The 23,781-nt window shown below is 38.8% G+C and overlaps 1 protein-coding gene across 1 annotated transcript in view; it reads right to left on the bottom strand.

Moving 5' to 3' along the window:
• The window catches only part of MIPEP (mitochondrial intermediate peptidase), a 62,874-nt gene extending 40,473 nt beyond the window's left edge, over nt 1–22,401 (bottom strand). Inside the window, exons 1-10 of the mRNA XM_083362221.1 lie at nt 22,223–22,401; nt 14,005–14,178; nt 11,328–11,416; nt 9,786–9,872; nt 7,926–7,989; nt 6,674–6,856; nt 3,174–3,330; nt 1,482–1,530; nt 1,086–1,146; nt 506–558 (exon numbers count right to left, since the gene is read on the bottom strand). Of these exons, the coding sequence (XP_083218347.1) occupies nt 506–558; nt 1,086–1,146; nt 1,482–1,530; nt 3,174–3,330; nt 6,674–6,856; nt 7,926–7,989; nt 9,786–9,872; nt 11,328–11,416; nt 14,005–14,178; nt 22,223–22,390 (1,085 nt within the window). The 5' untranslated portion in view covers nt 22,391–22,401. The remainder of the gene's footprint in view (nt 1–505; nt 559–1,085; nt 1,147–1,481; nt 1,531–3,173; nt 3,331–6,673; nt 6,857–7,925; nt 7,990–9,785; nt 9,873–11,327; nt 11,417–14,004; nt 14,179–22,222) is intronic.
• Nucleotides 22,402–23,781: the final 1,380 nt, after the last annotated feature.

Raw genomic sequence — 23,781 nt, forward strand, 5'->3', positions numbered from 1 at the left:
TGGAGGAACATTGTCCATAGGGTCGCGATGGGTCGGACACGACTTCGCAACTAACAACAACAACAACAACAAATAAAGCTAGGCTGGGGTAGGCAACCTTGGCTCTTTTATGACTCGTGGACTTCAACTCCCAGAATTTCTGAGCCAGCCTGGCTCAGGAATTCTGGGACTTGAAGTCCACGAGTCATAAAAGAGCCAAGGTTGCCTACCCCTGAGCTAGGCTGAAAAATTTTGCTGTGTCCAATAATGTTTCCTTTCCCTTCCAAACTAATTCACTGCAATTATAGGATCCTCTGTATTGACTCTGAAGATAACTAAAGTGATTATTGGAAGATTTCTCTGTTCTTTGGTTTAAGATTCCAATTTAAGGTACTGACATGGTAAAATATCTTATTTGGGCATGAAGAACCCCCCAAAAAAGGAGTTATTAGGGAGTAAACCTAATCTTTCATGCCTTAATAATAACTAAAAAAACCTAGAGTTAACAGATGGGGCCAATGCTTACCTCTCAGCACGTAAGACACCACTAAGGTATGGGTGATCCCAAGGCATTAATTTCTGAAAATGAAAGAAACTAAATCTTGAAACACTAGCAGAGTATTTTAGCAGGTATCATATCGAGGGTTAAGTTACTATGAATGATATTTTAATCTACTGTACATAGGGTTGTATTTATGAAAGCTTTAACCATATTATTTTTTCAAATACACATGCTATTTTATTATTAGGGCTGTATAATTAAAGTATTAAAAATACAAAAACAAAGGCAAAAAGGAAAAAGATAATGATCCAGTTAATTTTATAAAATATGTATAATTTCTCAAGTCTGATTTTATTCTTCTCAACCTTATATCAACCCTGAACAGGTTTAACTTAAGATACCGTATTATATTTTCTATCTATTTGTAATGTTGAAAGCAGTATCTGCCTCTCAGCATTTTATTTCTTAAAAAATATTAATCCCAAAACCAAAAATTGAAATGACGTGAATAAAAACAAAGTTCTATCAAGTCAATTTATTGTTGGAATTATTGAAATAAAATTTAAAATTAGATAAGTTACATGGGAAAAAATGCATCACTTACTGATTTGAAAGGATATAGTTTCATTTTCATACCTTCCATCATTTCAAAATCCTTTTGAGTGCTACAAAACAATTTTATAATTAGTTTTTTAAAAAATTCTTTACATAACTCAAGCAAAAACTGAATAAAACTTAATCAGAGATACATATATTCTTCATTTTTCTGGCCTTTTCCAATAACATAATACTAAAAAAATATTGGGAATATTTTCTTCTCCCCATTATTAGAAAATAATTAAAAGTGTTTAATATTTTAATTAAGGTTTGAAAAAGAAAATAAAAAGAATGAGGATATTTTAATTCCTATTATATTATGAAATTACAATTACAAAATGATTTTTGCCCTGAAACAAAATGAATTTGCTATCTGAATAAAATTAAATGAAAAAAGACTCACCGACTGAATAATTTATCTGAAAGCTTTGTAAGAAACTGCATTACTGTCTCTAAAAAAAAAGAAACTTTTAAGAAATAACACAACGGTAGATTTTACATAAAATATATTTACTAAATGCCTATAATTAAAAACTGAATTAAAATCACACTGAAAAAGGCTGAATATATTAGTAATCAGTTATATTAGTAATCAATTTAGCTATAAACAATGCGAAAACTGAAAATATATTGCTGAGTAAATCCAAGTCTCTGAAGATAACGATGAAATGGTGTTTTTTTTTTGAGCCTTGTGGAGAAATAAAATGGGCAAATTTAATAAGCAAGTAATATTTAACACTGAATGCAAGATGAAAACCTGGGTATGGTAATCCTCACTTGCCAACTACCTCATTCAGCGACTGCTTGAAGTTGCAACGGTGCTGTTCCCTTTTAGCCTGGCATCAGACATGATTCTTCCAGGGAATAGGAAACGTAAACCCTAACCTCTAGGCCCTAGAGCAGAAGACTTCAAACTTGGCCCTTTTATGACTCATGGACTTCAACTCCCAGAATTCCTCAGCCAAGCACACTGGCTGAGGAATTCTGGGAGTTGAAGTCCATGAGTCATAAAAGGGCCAAGTTTGAAGACCCCTGCCCTAGAGTCTAGGGAGAAAAGGTATTAACCCTGTCACATGATTGTCATTTACAGTTAGTACATGTCCTGTGCTTGACCTAGGTTTATCCCCCTTGCAGAGCAGAGATTGGAGAGGAAAGAATGTAAGCACACTGTAGATAATACACACCGAAAGCATTGCAGTGGCATTTGTTAGCACACTATACAAACAAACTGGTATATTTCTTATTCTGCGAAGCGGGGAGAGAGAAAAAAAGCAATTTCTGAAAGCAATCTCTTCTGTGTTTGACCTGCTACCTCCCCTCTGTAAAGAAGAGAAGGAAGGGATTACTAAATAAGTAGGCACACAATAGTGCATATACTAGGCTGTTTGTGCAATGTGCTCATGACTGCTAGTCCCAGTGCATTGCTTCTGATGTGTTTTTCGCTTGTGGGTCTGCTTACTCTTTTTTAATCCCTTTCTCTCTAATGAACGTAATATGTAATTCCCTTCTTGTTAATTATCCCAGCTTCAGGATGAGCATTCCAAAGGGCAGGGAAGTAGTGTGATTATTATTGTCAATTTTAGAGCTGGAAAGGACTGTGGTAGAGTTAACATACGTTTTGCTTAGGGACAGAGTTGCCAGTGCCAATTGTGGTTACTAAACTGGACTACCTGTATTAGTACGTAAACCCAAACGTGGAAACTTCAGCATTAAACTAGACCATTCACTGAAATCTATACAGACAAATAGCAATTTCAATGTGTATCAGAAATCATTGCAATAATAATAATCAACAATAAAAGAATAAAAGTGCTTCCATTTAATGATTTTCCTGACACTTCTTTCTTTGGAATTTTTTTCCTGTAAAGATCAAATTAACCTACTGTGTTGATCATATTGTGGCAAAATGAAAATCTACTCTAGCAAAAATTTTATTTTTTAAAAAAATAAAATCCCGCAAACTTTTAGAAGATTACAAAATGTAATCATTATATTTCTAGCTAAACATTGGTCCTAATTCTGTGCAGTACTCTGTATAACTAGCACTGGTTCTCATCTCTTCCTTCTCCTTCAGTGCAAAGATGCATTTATTTACCTGGGGTTTGGGTCATTGTTCCTTGAAGAGCTCGGTGAGCAAATGTATCATAGCCAACTAACTGGGCCAGAGTATTTCTACTGGCAAGCAATTCATCTAAACATTGTAGTTGCTTAACATTCGGGTATAGAAAAACTTTGTAGGCGACTTCACGTACCTAGAATTAACAACAATGAAAACAACGAATAAAGTTATATAAAGTAGCATAATTAAAACTAAAATAAATGATAATAAATAAAACATTGATAGTTAAACTACCATCACCATATGTGTTTTATAATAAAAGACTTTTATAATAGAGGAACTCCCCAAAAAATAGACATAAGCAGGTTACAAACAAGCCCTTAATTTATTGACCTCAGTATCAGACTTCAGGTGCCATGGCTGTTTGTTCTCCTTCTCTGATAATGAACTGGTTCGCTAGTGATAATATGAAAAGACTGATCATTGTTCCATATTACAAACTAACAATATTCTTATGAATGTATCTTGTCCTTTTCCTCTTTTTTGTACATATCATATCACAGGGTCTTTTAAACTACACCTAATTTGTGACATTGCCTAATTTGGTGGATTCAGGACAGCAAAAGAACCAATAACACAAGCCCTTAAACAACATACTCAAGTCTTCACCTACTATTGCTCACTATTCTCCACTCTTTCCCAATGCTAAAATACTCCTTGTAAGTATCGCTAAAAAAACCATCCCTTTCTGGTTGCTTTACTTCCACAGACATACACCTTCCCTCACGTGTATCACAGCACAGCTTTTTATAGTCAGCTTTGCTGTACTGGTGAGAAGGCTTAAAGCAGGGGTCTTCAAACTTGGCCCTTTGATGTCTTGTGGACTTCAACTCCCAGAATTCCTCAGCCAGGTGTGCCTCACTTGGGAATTCTGGGAGTTGAAGTCCACAAATCATAAAAGGGCCAAGTTTGAAGACTCTTGGCTTAAAGCAGACATGCCAAACTTGCGATGTCACGTGACGTCACGCAACGTATTGGAGCTTTTTTGTCATTGCCGGCAATGGGGTGGGCATGGTTTCTTCATGATGCATCTGGCCCGTGGGCTGGCAGTTTCACCCTTGGCTTAAAGGGTCTGCAGAGAACACAGATGCTAGCAATTTTCTGGGCTAGCCTGCTCTCTCATAGGTCATCAGAAGATATAGCCAAGGGAAAAGAGCTGGAGTTGACAGGAAAGGGTTAATAACCACCTTTTCTTCCTAGATGGCAAGGTTACGCTTCCTGTCCCACATGAGGAATCATTTTCCAGTCACATATGATGCAAGGCTAAAACAGAATGCTCTGAACTGTAACTGATTGCTCCAATTTCTAAACTTGAACTTCTGGTGGAGGATTCTGTATAATTAAGCCTCAACCAAATTCTCGGAACCAGCAGGATGGCTTCCATCATTGAGTTTAATGCATACTTCCTAAAGTTTCAATGCCTGATTAATCTATTTTATTCCTGTGCCTGAGATTCAGGATAGCTCTCCAATCTCCATCTCCAAAAACCAGAAAGAAAGAAAAAACAACCCAGCAGGGATTACCTCTTCTGCGGTATAAAATTCTGTTGTATTCTTATGCTTAAGTTCTGCTTTGTCCCTTAATTCTGGAATTCTCCTTTTTCTTGGAGGCAGGAGATGAAAAAAAAAACCCCTATCATTCAGCTTTCCTGTATATTCTAGCTCATTCTTGTAAATTAAGAATACCCCCACCAGGCCAAATCTTTACACCAATTTATTCTGCAGGATTGTATGTGGTTGTAGTGGAGTTTCTCAAATCACATGCCCATTTGGGAAGTAATGGCATTTTGGATCTTGCTTCCTTTGCCTCACTACTGAGTGGGTGCTTTGGCTATTAAGGTTGGCAGCCCCAGACATAAGCATCTTTGTCTGCTTTCTATTAGAAAGAAGGCAGAGGTTTCAATTTTTGATAGGGAAAGAAAATGCAGGAGTTCTTTGTTTGCAATTGTTTGTTTTTTCCTTCCTTGCTTCCCTTGTCCTTCAAAATATCTCCATATTCATCATCCTCTAACTCACCAAACTACACTCTGCTAGCATAAGAAGAAACCTAGTGGCTCTGGGTTCTTGATTTACTGTTGTTTACTGTTAGCTTGTTTGTTTGAGTTGGTAGTTCCTTGATTGGGGTGTTGTTTCTTGATTCACTTTCACTTTCTTAGGGTCTTGCGGAAGAACAGGGTAGAACAACAGCTAATGACCCTCTTTTACCGGTCTACCATAGAGAGCGTCCTCTCGTATGGTATTGTGGTTTGGTATGCTGGTCTGACAGCCGCGGATAGGAAAGTATTACAGAGGGTGGTGAGCACAGCACAAGACATTGTGGACTGTTCCCTGACACCACTGGATGACATCGCCAGGGCTCGTTGCCTTGGAAGAGTGAGGAAGATTCTCAGGGATGACTCACACCCTGGACGGTATCTCTTTACTCTCCTACCATCCGGTAGGAGATATAGGAATATAGCCAGCCGTACCAACAGGCTGAAAAATAGCTTTTATCCGTGGGCTGTTAGGCTTTTAAATGGGACATAATCTTATGCAGAATTGACTTGGGAGGCCGGTGTGTGGTGTAGTTGGTTCACATAGTGTGGTGGGATGGAGGGTTTGTTGTCACTGTGTGTTGGGGGGAGAGAGCACAGGGGGAGGCTCAGCTAATCTCAATGTACACATGTTGTACTTTGACAATAAAGGTTTATTTATTTATTGTCTAATATTAATCTTGGTGTTAATCTCATTTGGATGTTGATTGCTGGTTTTGGATTTTTTATTTCCTTTTTAAATTTTTGTCTCTTTTGAATGGCATGTATATGTTGTTGATCTCGATGTGCCTGTTGATGGCCGATTTATAAACAATAGCCTAATCAAGGAATCACCAAGACCACTGCTACCAATGCTGACAGAGTAAGCCATTAGTATATAAAATGTCAGCACTCCCTCTAGCACTGATGACACAGCCTAGTTTGGTAATGAAATGCCTGCAAGAAAACAACCAAGCTCAAAAAGCACCAAGGATCCCACAAGAAGACTTCTAGTTAGAAATGGTGGGGTTAAATGTTTTCTCTTGGCTTCACTTCTGGAGACTGAAAATTGAATTTTTCTTCCACTTACTACTGATTCTTCCACAAATCTAATATGTGGAGATTATAATAATAAAATAAAGGGAGGAGGATAATTAGCAGCATCTTTTGCTTTTACGTCTTTTCTAATCATAAAATTGAACCCGCCACCCTATCCACGTTATACCCTGTAACAGATGTAAATTTAAAAACAGTTTGCAGCTCACCATATGTAATCTGAATATGCCTGACTTCAAATTACAAAAAATCCTTCCTTCCTGGTTCTACTACTTGGATTATTTATTTTGCTCCATTTTAAAATGGTACTCTGTAAAGATGACCACTTATAAAGGTACTCATATATATATATATTGTTAAACAATCATACAAACCGTATTGGGCTATAATATATTTTATGCATACATACCAAATCATCTGGACTGTCTGCATTGAGACAACTGATTTGGGCAAAATTGCCTTCAACTGCAAAGTTATGGCGAATGTGTTCTGGTAACACGTGCTTTTCAATCTTGTTTGGAAGATGAGACCCCAGGAGAAATTCGTTACATAAATCCAAAATTTTGACATTAAGATTTACTGCATTTCTGCGCTGCAAATAAGCAAAAAAAAATAAAATAGGTATTTTTTTTGAAGAATCAATATATTAAAATGTTTACAGAAAAGACTGAAAATAGTAGCATCCATAAATCCCCGTTGAGATTAGTACTATGTGCCAGTTGATGGCCGATTTGTAAACAAAAGCCTAATCAAGGAACCACCAATGCTGACAGGGCAAGCCACTAGTACATAAAATGAGTGCAAACCCCACTCCCTTCTAGCACTGATGACATTGCCTAGTTTGGTAATGAAATGTCTGCAAGAAAACAACCAAGCTCAGAAAGCATAATATTTAGCTTATCTACACAAGACAACTTATGGATTCAACTGGTTTCCAGCAAGTTTGGGATATAACACGTGTGTTGCAAGAACTGCAGCATCTGTTAATAGTTATCAGGTCTAATTCAAAGTGATGATTATTACCTATAGACTGCTTTATGGCTTGGGTTCTCATGATTTCCAGGACTTTGTACTCCAGGCAACATGCGCGCTCAAGTTGGTCAAAAAAATGAGGAAATGTTTCTTGGTGGCAACACTGTCACTCTGAAACTGCTTGCCTCCCATGTTGTAACCCAGCGGTCCCCAACCTTTCCAGCTTGGCAACCCAGCCTGGCGTGGGGGGTAGGGAACATGTGAGTCGCAGGCCCACACAAAGCTCCATTCACATGCACATGCTCTTCACTTGCGCAAATGGAGCTTCGCACACAAGTGGAGGATGCTTGCACTCGTGCATGAAGCTCTACTCAAGTCAGTGGAGACCACTTGAACAGATTACCCAGAGTCACCTTGTGATGAGATGGGCAGCAAATAAATTTAATAAATAAGATAAATAAATAAATAAAGTCAGGATTGCCCCACTCTATCAAAAGTTTAACATTTATTTGCAGGTTGACTAGTATGAAACATTCCAAATGGGGCAGATGGCAGTATGAAGGTACACAACATAATGTTTGTTTTTAATTGGCTGTTTTTTAATTATTGCAAGCCACCTAGTTAAAAGAATATGTGGCATCAAAATGACTGCCTACTTGCAATATTTAATTTCTGTAAGTAATAAATACCTGTTCTTCATTCAAATGAATACCACTGATCTCAAAATCAAACATGAAAAGTTCTGCCACTCGCCTGAAAGAATAAAATTCCATTGACAGAAAATAATGTCAGATGAATAATACTATAAACCAAATGTTACAGATCAAATACTAAGAGGTGAATTTAAGACATGCAGGTACAAAAATTATTCAGTTCAACAAAGCTTACAAAAAGGTAAGCAGCTACATTCGGATAGTCCTCAACTTACAACCGTTTGCTTAGTGACTGTTTGAAGTTACAACAGCACTGAAAAAAGTGACTTATGAAAAGTTTTTCACACTCATGACCGTTGCAGCATCCCCATGGTCATGTAATTTACATTTGGATGCTTGACAACTGACTCACATTTATAACCCTAACCTCCTGACAATCAAAGTCAATGGAGAAACCAGATTCACTTAACAACCGTGTTACTGATTTTATAACTGCAGTGATTCACTTAACAAATGTGGCAAGAAAAGTCATAAAATGGGGCAAAACTCACTTAACAAATTTTTCATTTAGCAATATAAATTTTTGGATCAATTGTGGTCGTAATTTGAGCACTACCTATACTGCAGCCTACTTGTTTCTTTATTCACAGTATCATATGAAAGACAAAAATGTGTACAATTTGTGGTATTATTTAATTACTGCAACTGATAGAAATTCATTTAAAATTAAGACACACGCCCCTTCAGTTTTATGACTGTATATTTAGAAATACGTCACAGTAAGTAAATATTGCTTGTTTTTAAGTTAGCGTGCAACCTCAGTTATCAGGAGAATTATATAGTTACTAGAGAAATACTGCAAATAGATGCCAGATACCTAAGATAGCACTTACAACAATATTATTATTTATAATTTATTGATTGATAGATGATGCTGGAAACAAATGATCATATATAAATATCCACCTTTTAGACAACGGAACATCCTCCTTTATATGTCTTAGTTAATAGGACAATTAAGTAATTTGAATTCAAAATAGAAGAGATTATTCAGAGCACACATAAGCACACAAAACCTTTCATCTATTAGTTCTTCCTTAAATTAATCATTTCCCCTGTGATTCCATGATAATCCCAGGAAAAGCTTTTTAAGAAGTTGACAGCAGGTATGACACACCTACCCAAAATCAGAATCACTTTTTCTTCTTCAAAATCAAGACTGCTGCATGTTTTATCCTATTCAGTTACAACCTGTAGCATACGCTAGATCTGCCAAAAACTAAAGGCAACCTTGTAGATCAAACTAAACACATTATTCCATTTGATCTGTGTATACATGCACATGTCTATAATTTCCTTCTCTTGTTGGCCACATTTTTATACTAGGTTGAATGTAGTCTTAGTTAACTATGGTAAGAAGCATACAGGAAAAAGAATACAAAAACAAAAATGCCAATTATGCCTCTAGGGAAAAAAAAAGAAAGAAAAGAAACAGAATTAAGCCAAAACAGAAACTAAAAATAATTTAAGCAGTCCAGAATAATCAAGAATGCCAAATATGATGAACAAGAGGCAATGTTTCTTTGCAATCAGAATTGAAATTAGGTTTTGAAAGGACATTAAATGATGCCGCTGAAGAAAGGAACAGCTATCAAAGGAGAAAAGTGGAGATAATAGAGATATCAATGCAAATAACGCTTGCAAATATCATATTCTGCTGTTTTGTAAAAATTCCTCCAAGATTGGAAGAAATAATGCACTCATAGATATTATACAGTCTGAAACAAGTTCACAATATGTTCCACAGTAACATGTGTGCTGATCTAGTGGAATATAGTATTCCATATTCTCTTTGAATATTACAGGAAAATTCTTACTGCAAAAATTAAAATATACCTTGTTTGAGGGTCAAGAGAATCCATAACATCTTTATCAACTAACAATCTTCTCAGACTCTGACATAAATCTACATTTGTGTTTAATCTAGAAATATAAAAAATAGATATAGTATTACATTTACAATTAGGTATTACCAGTTTCTGTATTTCTGTCATGTTTTATAAACTTATTCAACTTCTGAAAAAGTTATCACAGGCACAGCCAGCAGAAAGACAGCAAAAGCAATTTACATCACAAATATGCTTTTTTTCAGTATACCCAAGATATGTAAGTAACTTATTAAAATGATAAACAAGGCAACAGGAAATATAATCCTAGAGTGATTCTAATTTTAGATGTTAACATGGAATTACCATATTTTATGCACTCACATTTTACAGAACATCTGCATGATATTTTCATCCAATTATTCAATTACTGCCTTCCTGTGTTTTCTCTGTGATTTTTCCATTTTTTTTAAAGGCGGGAGAAAGTATGTTTTTTGGGGGGGCAGGGGCAAGAACACAGAATGTAAAGGATATAGATCACTTTACATCACTTGTTTCCCCCTTTTCCTCTCTCTCACTGGGTTGGGTTTCAGTAAACCACTATACATGTAATGGTACGGTAGAAGTGTGCAACTTAGAGGACTGTTTCATGTATGACATTAAGGCATAATGGATTGTTTCACATATTGCAAAAAATAAATCATATTTGTTGCCAACCACTATGTGTGAACAATCTAAGAAATGATTAATCTGACTTATAGCCACTCAATGTTTTTTCAATTGGTGAATGTAGTTTCAAGAAACATAAGTTAGCTCTTATAATTCATTATAAAGACCTACAGTTTCACCATGGCTTTTCTTTAGGAATATTTTTTTCCCTAGTAGACGAGACTTTACTTCACGGGAATAAATAAGAATACCTTGCTATTGATCAGTGACTAATAGAGGCACACATTCTACCTTGAGTCAACCTTGATGATTATAGAATACAGTAAGAAATGGTATAAGGATATTTCCTGCTGTATTGCCAGGCACAAGCAATCAGAACAACTCATGAATAGATTCAGGCTGTAACTTTATTGTTTATCACCTATCTTGTAAGAATCTCACCAGACTGCTTGCCTTCCCCTGGGAAATGACCAGACAAGGCTTCATATTTTGGAGGAAGTTATGCTTATACTGTTTGTGACTGTGCAATGGCTCCAAACTAGGCCCTTGCTATATCACCTCTCTGCAATCTAGCTGGCAATTCCCTAATAAGTTTATCTGTCCTAATATTAAGTAGGTTTGACTCTGCTTAGCACTTTTTAAAACTCACACAATGTTGTTAGATGCTATTTTCCTGCTATCGAGTTATTGATCACTACAGTACAGATTAACCAGGCAAACTAGCTTTCCTCAATCTGAGCATCTTTCAGCTACACAGACCTCAATTCCAAGAATTCTCAAATAATAGCCAGGCTGGCTGGAAATATGGGGAGCAGAAGTTCATACATCTAAAAGGTAACTGTGGAAGGATGATACAAACTTTAAAATATTGAATAAAGCATACTTTTCTACCATTGTACCAATGCTTCTGCAGGCTTCCTCAGCGGCATCTCTAAAAGCAAGATCAGGATGGGCTATTTTCACAAAGTCCGCCTGTTATAGTAAAAAATATGAAAGCACAAAAAGATGAGAAAATATTGCATTAGCAGTTGCAGAAAAACAGAAAAGCTTGCTAACTGCATAAATATTATACATGATTTGAAATATTCATAAACATGTATGTTTTCAAAGAGCTATTAATTAAAATTACTCCTACCTTAACATTTCTGTAACACAGTTGAAGAATATATATATACGGTATATATATATATATATATATATATATATATATATATATATATATATATATATATATATATATATATATATATGCATGAATAATGAATGAGATGTGTTGTGCGTTTGTGAAATTAAAAGGGGAATTAAATAACAGATTGAATGAAGACAGTATGAAATGGAATAGAGTAGGTCATTTCATACAAAGCATTGTAGAGATTAATCTTCCAACAAAAAGGGATGGGAAATAAGACATAAGGAGAGCAAAGTGAAAACTGCTTGAAATACAGTATCTGGCATTACATTAATAGAAAGAATTTAAATAATATTCTAGGTAGAACAATGGAATAAGAACAATAATACATAGAAGAGATGGATTACTAAAAATGACGATAAGAGAAAGTGACTGAATAATGTGTCCAGCAAAAAAACATGCAAAGAATATCATCAAAAGAGCAAGGAATGGTTAAGATTAAAAGAGGCACAGAATATGCAAAACAATTTTGCCGAAAATAGAAACATTGTTTTAAGAGTAAAATTGAAATAAATGCTGTTAGTGTCCAAGAAAAAAGTTATAAAAACAAGTCATAAATGCTGTGAAACTGCTGAAAAAAAGGTAACCCTGAAGCTATAGATCAGACATGTCAAACACAAGGCCCGGGGGCCAGATCAGGCCCGCGAAGTGGTTTCATGTGGCCCGCAAAGCCATCCTGGAAACAGTGAAGGAACGGCCCCTTCTGCCTTGGCCCTGGCCCAGAGACCCTCCTTCTGCCAGAGACCCTCAGATCTGTCCCACTCCTGCCCAGGCCACCATAGGCCCCCTTGATCCGAACAATGTAGAGCTGGCCACACCCACCTAGTAGGCCATACGCACTCTAGCCACACCCACCCAGTAGGCCACGCCCAGCCTGGCCATACCCACCCGGCCCCGAGGGCAACTGCAATGCTGATGCGGCCCTCAATGAAATTGAGTTTGACACCCCTGCTATAGATGGTGTAATTAGAGGGATGTTAGTTGTTAAGTGTTAAAATACAGATATGGCCTGCTTATAGAGTAGCAATGTGATGTGTACATTGGTGTCTCAAGCCTGAAAGAATGCCATTATTCTTACCTAGTACAAAGGGAAGAGTAGCAAGATGAATGCAAAAACTACATGGAAATTAATTTAAGAATGCCTGGAAGGTCTTTTCTACTCTTTCAATTTTTACTGATGTGCTTACAAATTTAATAATGTGTAAAATTTGAAAACCGTCATGCAACTTTTTTGAATCTGAGAGCATCAGATTTTTGCTCTCTTCCAGCAGATCATTCAGAAATGAATGAATGTAATGAAAAAAATGCTTGCATATTGAGAAAGTCTATAGCAGGGGTCCCCAACCCCAGGTCTGTGGACCGGCACCAGCCCACAACATGCCAGAAACCAGTCCATGCAAACAAGAGAAGCCCCATCTGCGGGATGCAGACAACAAGCGAAACTACGCCCCTCCAGTCCGTGAAAAAATCTCTCTACATAGAACCGGTCCCTAGCGCCCAAAAGGTTGAGGGCCACTGGTCAATAGTAAAGAAAAAGGAGTTATATATTAGAAATAAGGCTTGCATGAGAGATATGGAATGCTTAAAGAATTATTCAGCATTATCCTAGTAGTGCCTCTGGAGCAGAGACTTCCATTTTGACAGCCAGTTTGGTCTAGTAATTAAGGCACCAGGTTAGAGTTCTAGTCTCATCTTAGACATGAAAGATAACTTTGGGCCAGTCACTTTCTCAGCCCATAATATCAGATTCAGACAACAACCCAGTCAGTCAATTCTTGTTGCAACTAATCTCTACTTGGTTGATACCTACCCAACCCCCAAAAGTGAACCTTGCACTTGTAGGGAAATGCTAGGAAGAAAAAAAAATGATTCAGAACTAAGAAGAAAATATATATTATGGATATATTATGTCCCTTTGGTAATGTTGATTAAAAGATAGCAGAGTAAACAATATGCAATATAGAACAAATGGTTCAGACTGTGCAGAAGAGCAGTCTGCTGATTGATCTACTTACTATATGAAAGATATGTAAGGAGAAACAAAAGTATGTTTAAAATAAGTAAATACAGAGTGGGAATGGTATATTTAAGGACTATGTGTGGGAAACCAGGATGATCAAAAATAGATGGGTGCCGAATAAAACTGGACTGAAAACACGTGAATGATCGCTGTGCAAGAACTACATTGAGGTAATTTGATTGCATAGAAAAAAATGAATGAAACCTTCCACAGAAGCATAGGTTTGTACACTAATTTATGATTATAGTTCATATTACATTTCAGAAAGTTACAGAATTCAAATTCAGTTAGAAATATAGCAGTGTCAATGGATTAACAAAACACAATTTCAAAGATCTAGTATTGTCTTACCAGATCTGCTACTCTACATAAAGCATCAGAGAGCTGATCAAAAACCATCACAATCTCTTTCCCAGGAGGTGTAATGCATGCTTTTTGGACCAGTCGTTCTGCTTCTTGCAATGAGTGTTTTTGAGCTTCTTGAAATCCTTCTGGACAGTTAAGTTCTGGTACACCAAACAGACCCTAAAACATAGAAAAGAACTTTACCAACGTATATTTTAATGTAATATTCTATTTTACAATAATTGAATATGGTGAACCAAAATCCTACTGATAATGTAATTTTGCCAGATAAATAAGCTTTACAGTAATATGAATCAAAGTCATAATTACATTAAATACAACTTCTTTGCACATTTTCCTGAGTTCTCAATCAATTTTGATTTGGAGCCTAAATTACTTTTTCAGCATCTAATTCTGAAAAATTAGAGTTTGTTAATTTGGAGTATCCCAGTAAACTTCACAGAAATCTTTTCCAGGAAAACTAGTCCTCATAACCCCAATCCAAAGGTCAGAATGATCAGACTCTATCATGTCTGGAGTGTTGAAATACAAGCCAATACAGATTTATGCTCAAATGAATACAGCAAAAAAACCCACTGCAAAAGAGAAACTAGAAACAAAAATTAAAATAAGCAAGAAAATGGTAAGAGAACACCTATCCGACCTTGACAAATATAAATGACCAGGACCCAACAGATTACATCCCAGAGTTCTGAAACAGCTGGCAGATGTTATCTCAGAACCACTGCACCACATTTTTCAAAAATCCTGGAGCACCGGGGAAGTACCTGAGGATTGGAAAAGGGCTGATGTGGTTCCCATCTTCAAGAAAGGAAGAAAAAAAACAGACCCAGGAAACTATAGATCAATCATTCTAACATCAATACCTGGGAAGATCCTGGAAAAGATCATCAAAAAATAGATCTGTGAACAAAAAAGTTATAACTAGTTGCCAGCATGAGTTTGTTAAAAACAGATCACGCCAAACCAATCTTACTTAATTCTTCGATAAAGTGACTAATTAGACCAGCGAAATACTGTGGACGTAGTATACTTAGACTTCAGTAAGGCATTTGATAAAGTAGACCACAACCTACTCATTGGTAAGCTAGAAAAAGGTGGAATAGACAACATCACCACCAGATGGATCTGTAGCTGGCTGGCAAACCATACTCAACAAGTAGTCCTCAATGGCACCACATCCGCATGCAGAGAAGTAAGCAGCGGGGTACCACAAGGTTCCGTCTTAGGCCTAGTACTCTTCAATAACTTCATCAATGACTTAGATGAGGGAATTGAACGGGAACTCATCAAATTTGCAGATGACACCAAACTGGCAGGAGTAGCCAATGTCCCAGAAGACAAACTCAGAATCCAAAAAGATCTTGACAAACTCAAACAACGGGCCCTGTTCAACAAAATGAGTTTCGATGTGGAGAAAAGCAAAATTTTACATTTAGGCAGGAAAAAATCAAAGGTACAAGAACAGACTGGGCAAGACCTGGCTTAAAAACAGTAACTGTGAGAGGGACCTTGGAGTCCTAGTGGATGATCACTTGACCAAGAGCCAACAATGTGCAGCAGCCGCCAAAAACGCTAATACAATCCTGGGTTGTATAAACAGAGGCATAGAATCAAGATCACACGAGGTATTATTACTGCTTTATAAAACCCTGGTAAGACCACACCTGGAATACTGTGGCCAATCACAAAAAAGATGATCAAAGTCTGGACACTAAAACATGAAGAATGGCTGCATGACTTGGGTCTGGCTAGCCTAAAGAAAAAAAGAAATAGGGGAGACATGATAGCAGTATTCCAGTATTTGAGGGGATGCCACAAAGAAGAGGGGGTCACGTTATTCACTAAAGCACCAGAGGGCAGGACAAGAAACAATGGTTGGAAACTAATCAAAGAGAGAAGCAGCTTGGAATTAAGGAGAAACTTCCTAACAGTGAGGACAATTAACCAGTGGAATAGCTTGCCCCCAGAAATCGTGGACGCTCCATCACTGGAGATTTTTAAACACAGGCTAGACTATTCACAAATAGGAATTAAAATTGAAATCTGCAAATCAGTTTGTCTCCCATTCTCAGATAACATTCCACATTTATAGACTGCAGAATCCAATCAGCAATCAAATAGCAGGAAAGCAATACACAAAACCCCCTTCATGGATTACTGCCTTGTCGTGGCGAAGGGGCTTGCGTAATTCAATGAAGCTATGAGCTATGCCGTGCAGGGCCACCCAAGACGGACAGGTCATAGCAGAAAGTTCTGACAAAACGTGATCCACTGGAGAAGGAAATGGCAACCCACTCCAGTATCTTTGCCATGAAAACCCTATGGACAGTACCAAAAGGCAAAACGATATGGCGCTGGAAGATGAGCCCCTCAGGTCGGAAGGCGTCCAATATGCTACTGGGGAAGAGCAGAGGGCTAGTACTAGTAGCACCAGAAAGAATGAAGCGACTGGGCCAAAGCGAAAAGGACGCTCAGCTGTGGATATGTCTGGTGGTGAAAGGAAAGTCCGATGCTGTAAAGATTTTTTCTCCATAGGAACCTGGAATGTAAGATCCATGAATCAAGGAAAGCTGGACGTGGTCAAACAAGAGATGACAAGACTGAACATTGACATCTTAGGTATCAGCGAACTAAAATGGACAGGAATGGGTGAATTTAATTCAGATGACCATCAGGTATATTATTGCAGGCAAGAATCCCTCAGAAGAAATGGAGTAGCCTTCATAGTCAATAAAAGAGTAGGAAAAGCAATACTGGGATACAATCCTCAAAATGACAGAATGATCTCAGGCTTCATCTCAATCCTGCCAAGGAAAGCCATGGCAAATCTAGACAGCACACTAAAAAGCAGAGACATCACCCTGTCAACAAAAGTGCGTATAGTCAAGGCTATGGTCTTCCCAGTTGCAATGTATGGCAGTGAAAGTTGGACCATAAGAAAGGCTGAGCGCAAAAGAATTGAAGCCTTTGAACTCTGGTGCTGGAGAAGACTCCTGCGAGTCCCTTGGACTGCAAGGCGATCAAACCGGTCAGTCCTAGAAGAGGTCAACCCTGACTGCTCTTTAGAAAGCCAGATCCTGAAGCTGAAACTCAAATACTTTGGCCACCTAATGAGAAGGAAGGACTCACTGGAGAAGAGCCTAATGCTGGGAAAGATTGAGGGCAATAGAAGAAGGGGACGACAGAGAATGAGGTGGCTGGATGGAGTCACTGAAGCAGTAGGCATGAGCTTAAATGGACTCCAGAAGGTGGTAGGACAGGAAGGCCTGGAGGAACATTGTCCATAGGGTCGTGATGGGTCGGACACGACTTTGCAGCTAACAACAACAACAAATACAGAAAACAAACTCTCTGATGTTGTCTAGAGATTGCAAAGATTTTTGCAGTTCAAATATGGTATCCTACTTCTTAGACATCTCCTTTCTATTCCATTCCTTGATGATTTCCCTATTGTCAATATTCAGCCACTGAGATATATTCATTTTTTATTGAATTCTTCATTTTCCATCCCAGCCTTAGATTTTTTTTTCTTAAATTTTTGCAAAACGTGGTGTCTCTTAAAACGTAATTCTCTTTTTTTAATCCAGAAATTCTTTTACAACTGAATGCTTACTTAGAAAATTCAACTGACTGATAATAATTAATAATTTACTACCTTTGGAAACTGTAATTTGATTCATATGAATAACAACAAACTACCAATCACTTTTGATAATTTGTTTTTAAATTCCTCAAAAATCATCTATTTGTAAATATAAAATAGTTCCATGTTTACCTAGGGTTTACTTAGATTTTACTGAATCCACACTTTAAGATCTCATGTAACATACTAGTGGTCCTCAGTTAACTAGCACAATTGGGACCAGCAACTCTGTCACAAAGGATCAAGTCCGCTCTAATCATTAAGTGAATCACCTGCAGTCATTAAGCACAACATTATGTGATCGTAACTTGTGACGTCTGCTGCCTTCTCCATGGATTTTGCTTGTTGGAAGCTGGTTATGAAGCCCGCAAATGGGGATGCTGTAACCATCACAAATGTGCACTGGTAGCAAAGCACCCAAATGGTGAAACATGTAATTGTGTGAAAGCTGCGATGGTCATAAGTGCTATAATAAGTTTGAACAGCTGCTAAATAGAGCAGTCATTAACTAAGGACTACCAATACTGTACTATGAAGCTAACCACCTAACTGGGCTCCCAAAACACAGCAGTGCAAAATGTGATAGGTTAATTTAGATTTTAATGTGTCCTATATCCAATCATTAAGCTCCAAGCTGATGTTGAGAAAAGACAGTAACAAAGGGCAGAAAACCAGCAGTAACGACACTGAGCAGTAACTAAAGGGAAAATATTTTGTTCCACATATTCCAAAGATCTGAACTGAAATTTCTGGAGAAAGTGAAGGAAATGATTAACATTTTTCCTCTCTTGAAATGAGTACATGTGTGGGATAAATGTACTTTTGCCATTCACAAATATGTAACTTTGGATTTTTTTCCTAAGTAAATAAATGAACAAATATAATCTTTTTCACTAATTAGTTTAATTGACCTAATTTATTTAGTTTATTTAGTTTTAGCACTTATGTGGAGAAAGGGTTTCTAAAGGGCTCACACTTTTAAGCAGAAACTGCCGGCTTGAAAGCGCTATTATAAGACTTGTAAAGTAAAGGGTGATAGTAGTAGGTTGTTGTTGTTGTTGTTGTTAGTTGCGAAGTCGTGTCCGACCCATCGCGACCCTATGGACAATGTTCCTCCAGGCTTTCCTGTCCTCTGCCATCTTCTGGGCTCCATTTAAGCTCACGCCTACTGCTTCAGTGACTCCATCCAGCCACCTCATTCTCTGTCGTCCCCTTCTTCTATTGCCCTCAATCTTTCCCAGCATTAGGCTCTTCTCCAGTGAGTCCTTCCTCCTCATTAGGTGGCCAAAGTATTTGAGTTTTAGCTTCAGGATCTGGCCTTCTAAAGAGCAGTCAGGGTTGATCTCCTCTAGGACTGACCGGTTTGATCGCCTTGCAGTCCAAGGGACTCGCAGGAGTCTTCTCCAGCACCAGAGTTCAAAGGCCTCAATTCTTTTGCGCTCAGCCTTTCTTATGGTCCAACTTTCACTGCCATACATTGCAACTGGGAAGACCATAGCCTTGACTATACGCACTTTTGTTGACAGGGTGATGTCTCTGCTTTTTAGTGTGCTGTCTAGATTTGCCATGGCTTTCCTCCCCAGGAGCAAGCGTCTTTTAATTTCTTGGCTGCAGTCCCCATCTGCAGTGATCTTGGAGCCCAGGAAAATAAAATCTGTCACTACCTCCATTTCTTCCCCATCTATTTGCCAGGAATTGAGAGGGCCGGATGCCATGATCTTGGTTTTCTTAATGTTTAGTTTCAACCCAACTTTTGCACTCTCCTTCTTCACTCGCAACAAGAGACTCTTCAGTTCCTCTTCACTTTCTGCCATTAGAGTGGTATCATCTGCGTATCTTAGGTTGTTGATATTTCTTCCAGCAATCATAATTCCATCTTTTGATTCATCTAGCCCTGCCTTTCTCATGATGTGCTCTGCATATAAGTTAAATAGGCAAGGCGACAGTATACAGCCTTGCCGGACTCCTTTCCCAATTTGGAACCAATCAGTGGTTCCGTGTCCAGTTCTCACTGTTGCTTCTTGGCCCGCATATAGGTTTCTCAAGAGACAAATAAGATGTTCTGGTACTCCCATCTCTTTAAGAACTTGCCACAGTTTGTTATGATCCACACAATCAAAGGCTTTAGCATAGTCAATGAAGCAGAAGTAGATGTTTTTCTGGAACTCTCTAGCTTTCTCCATGATCCAGCGTATGTTGGCTATTTGATCTCTAGTTCCTCTGCCTCTTCGAAATCCTGCCTGTACTTCTGGTAGTTCTCGATCCACATACTGCTGGAGTCTAGCTTGTAGGATTTTAAGCATAACTTTACTAGCATGAGAAATGAGTGCAATGGTGCGATAGTTTGAACATTCTTTGGCACTGCCTTTCTTTGGAATTGGAATGTAAACTGATCTTTTCCAATCCTGTGGCCACTGTTGAGTTTTCCAAATTTGCTGGCAAATTGAGTGTAGCACTTTTACTGCATCGTCTTTTAAGATTTTGAACAGCTCAGCTGGAATACTGTCACCTCCACTAGCTTTGTTGTTGCTCAGCTTTTCTAAGGCCCACTTCACTTCACATTCTAGGATGTCTGGCTCTCCAGTGGATCACGTTTTGTCAGAACTCTCTGCTATGACCTGTCCGTCTTGGGTGGCCCTGCACGGCATAGCTCATAGCTTCATTGAATTACGCAAGCCCCTTCGCCACAACAAGGCAGTAATCCATGAAGGGGGATAGTAGTATACTGTCATGCATTGTTTCAATTTAGCTTTCCCCAGTGCTGAGAACCACAGCCTAGTCTCTATCCAGAACCACAAAATGGTCTTTAGCATCCTCGAGCAACCTGGGCCACCTCCAGAAGGGATTTTTAATTCTCAGAATCCACTAACATGACTAATACCAAGAATTAAAGCCCACAAGTCTGCAGAGATTCAGATTGGGGTAGGCTGTTTTACATTTCAGAAAGGCAGATTCCAGTGCACCTTTGTTGTTGTTGTTAGCTTCGAAGTCATGTCCTACCCATCGCGACCCTATGGACAATGTTCCTCCAGGCCTTCCTGTCCTCTACCATCTTCTGGAGTCCATTTAAGCTCACGCCTCCTGCTTCAGTGACTCCATCCAGCCACCTCATTCTCTGTCGTCCCCTTCTTCTATTGCCCTTAATCTTTCCCAGCATTAGGCTCTTCTCCAGTGAGTCCTTCCTTCTCATTAGGTGGCCAAAGTATTTGAGTTTCAGCTTCAGGATCTGGCCTTCTAAAGAGCAGTCAGGATTGATCTCCTCTAGGACTGACCGGTTTGATCGCCTTGCAGTCCAAGGGACTCGCAGGAGTCTTCTCCAGCACCATAGCTCAAAGGCTTCAATTCTTTGGCGCTCAGCCTTTCTTATGGTCCAACTTTCACAGCCATACATTGCAACTGGGAAGACCATAGCCTTGACTATACGCACTTTTGTTGGCAGGGTGATGTCTCTGCTTTTTAGTGTGCTGTCTAGATTTGCCATGGCTTTCCTCCCCAGGAGCAAGCATATTTTAATTTCTTGGCTGCAGTCCCCATCTGCGGTGATCTTGGAGCCCAGGAACATAAAATCTGTCACTACCTCCATTTCTTCCCCATCTATTTGCCAGGAATTGAGAGGGCCGGATGCCATGATCTTGGTTTTCTTAATGTTGAGTTTCAACCCAAGTTTTGCACTCTCCTTCTTCACCTGCAACAAGAGGCTCTTTAGTTCTTCTTCACTTTCTGCCACTAGAGCGGTAGCCAGTGCACCTTAGGAAGAACTTTATAAACCAAGTGCAATCCGTTGTCCTAGAAGATGATACGTCAGGAGAGCTTTCGTTCTTCACTCGTCAGCAGATTGAGCTTCGCTGGCCTAAAAACTAACAAATGGTGAGTTCTCGTCCTGCCTTAGCTATGAAAGCCCACTGGGTGTCTTTGGGCCAGTCATAATCTCTCAGAACCCACCTCACAGTAGACAGATAATAACAGTTCAGAGTTATTAAAGATCAATACTAATTCAAAAGCACTAAAATAATAACAAACATGTATATCTGCCTGTCTCAGGTCTCTGGAAAAGACTTAATAGGTAGACAAAAATGCCAAATCCAGCCTGAACTTCTAAGGAATTCCTCTGCGAGGAATCATGTTCTGAACACAGTATCCCCAACTTTTATAATAATAGTAACCATTAAACAACATCTGCCTATCCTAAATCCTTGGGAATAGGTGCATAACAACAACAACAACAACAACAACAATAAAGTTGGAAGGACCTTGGAGGTCATCTAGTCCAACCAATCAAATCCAGTCTAAACATGTGGCTGAAAAAAAACCAATAAATAATAATGTGCTCTTCCAGCTCTTTAATACAGCAACAACAACAACAACATCCCGGTTCCACCTCGGTGAACGCAGCATTCCCCACGTACATAATCCCCTGCCATGGCAGGGCTGGGGCAAAGGATTACGGAAGCTGTAATCCAGCTCATTTGGAAGAAAACTGCTGAGTCTCTTGCAATATAAAAGCCAAGGATATTCTGGCCGTTTCCGCTCCCATCTCACTCCAAGCCCGGCTCTCACCGTTTTCTGCCCCACCGCCAGCCGCTGCTGTTGGGCATTGAAGGCGGCGCCCACCGGGGACCAGCTGGTGCTGACCCATTTCTTCGTGCCGCCGCCGAGCCGGCCCAGCCTCGCTTGCTTCAGGCAACCCGAGGTCCTGCGCGCCACTCGGTGCCATCCAGCCCACATGGTAGCCAGGGGACTGCTCGCCTCGGAGACGCACCGCCTACAAAACGGCCAAGCGGTTCCGGATCGCCGGGACTGCCTCTTCCGCGGCCCGGCCGTGAGAAAGAGCGTCGGTGCAACCCGTTTTCCCCCGCCCTCCAGCGGTTTTGCTCTGCCTCGCGCGCTCTTTAAGGCACCTTCAATAGCAGAGGTCTTCAAACTCGGCCCTTTTATGACTCATGGACTTCAACTCCCAGAATTCCTCAGCCAGCCTGGCTGAGGAATTCTGGGAGTTGAAGTCCATGAGTCATAAAAGGGCCGAGTTTGAAGACCCCTGTTCAATAGGAATAGGACGGACTTCAACTCCCAGAATTCCCCAGCCAAGTAGTAGCAAATGCAGAATCCTGTAGAGGAGTGCGCTATTTACGGCAAGGCTGGGTGATTTATTATTTTGTTTTAGAAGATACAGGTAGTCTTTGACTTACAGCAGTTCGTTTAGTGACCATTCAAAGTTACAATGGCACTGAAAAATGTGACTTATGATGGTTATTCCCAACCTTTGCAAGCCATGATCATGTGATCAAAATCCAGATGCTTGGCAACTGGTTTATATTTATGATGGTTGCTGTATCCTAAAGTCATGTGATCCCTTTTTGTGACCTTCTGACAAGCAAAGCCAATGGGGTTGTCAGATTCATTTAATAACCGGGTTACAAACTTATCAACTGCAGTGTTTCACTTAACAACAGTGGCAAGAAAGGTCATAAAATGGGGCAAAACTCAAGCAAATGTCTCACTTAGCAATAGAAATTTTGGGCTCAATTGTGGTTGTAAGTCAAGTACTACCTGTACTTGGTTTTCAGCTACCTAATACCAGAAACAACTATTGATAGTTGTTTTTCCCCCAGCAGATAATGTAGTTTTCCCAAGTCTCATGAGACTTTGGCTGTTACCTGTACACACCTATACTATTTTCTTTTACAACACAGATTTTGTTTTCCCATCTTTTTGTTCTGGGGAAATTCCCCCCCCCCCAGTCTATCAGGAATAATAATAACAATAACAACAATCACCATAATGAAGCAGCTTCATCTTTTAGTCTTAATCAGCAAAAGTCCAATAAAAATAACTATTTAACTTTAAACAAGTAAATCAATTTTATCTTTCTTTATTTTCTTTTACACAGGATCTTGTCATTTTCTCTAAAAATACAAAAAAGAGAGAGATTCCGTCTCTTATATTTATAAACAAATCTTCAAAATCTTTGAAAGATGAATTTCAATTATATTCTATATCTTCTTTTAAGCCCATTTTTATAGTGTCAGACATTCTAAAGAGAAAGTTCTGGATGCATTGTGCCAAATATCCTTAAATTCTTTATTTATTAGTCGGTATTCAGCTTTAATTATAAACTT

Source organism: Vipera ursinii (assembly GCF_947247035.1).
Source record: "Vipera ursinii genome assembly, chromosome: 4".
Taxonomy (NCBI): domain Eukaryota; kingdom Metazoa; phylum Chordata; class Lepidosauria; order Squamata; family Viperidae; genus Vipera; species Vipera ursinii.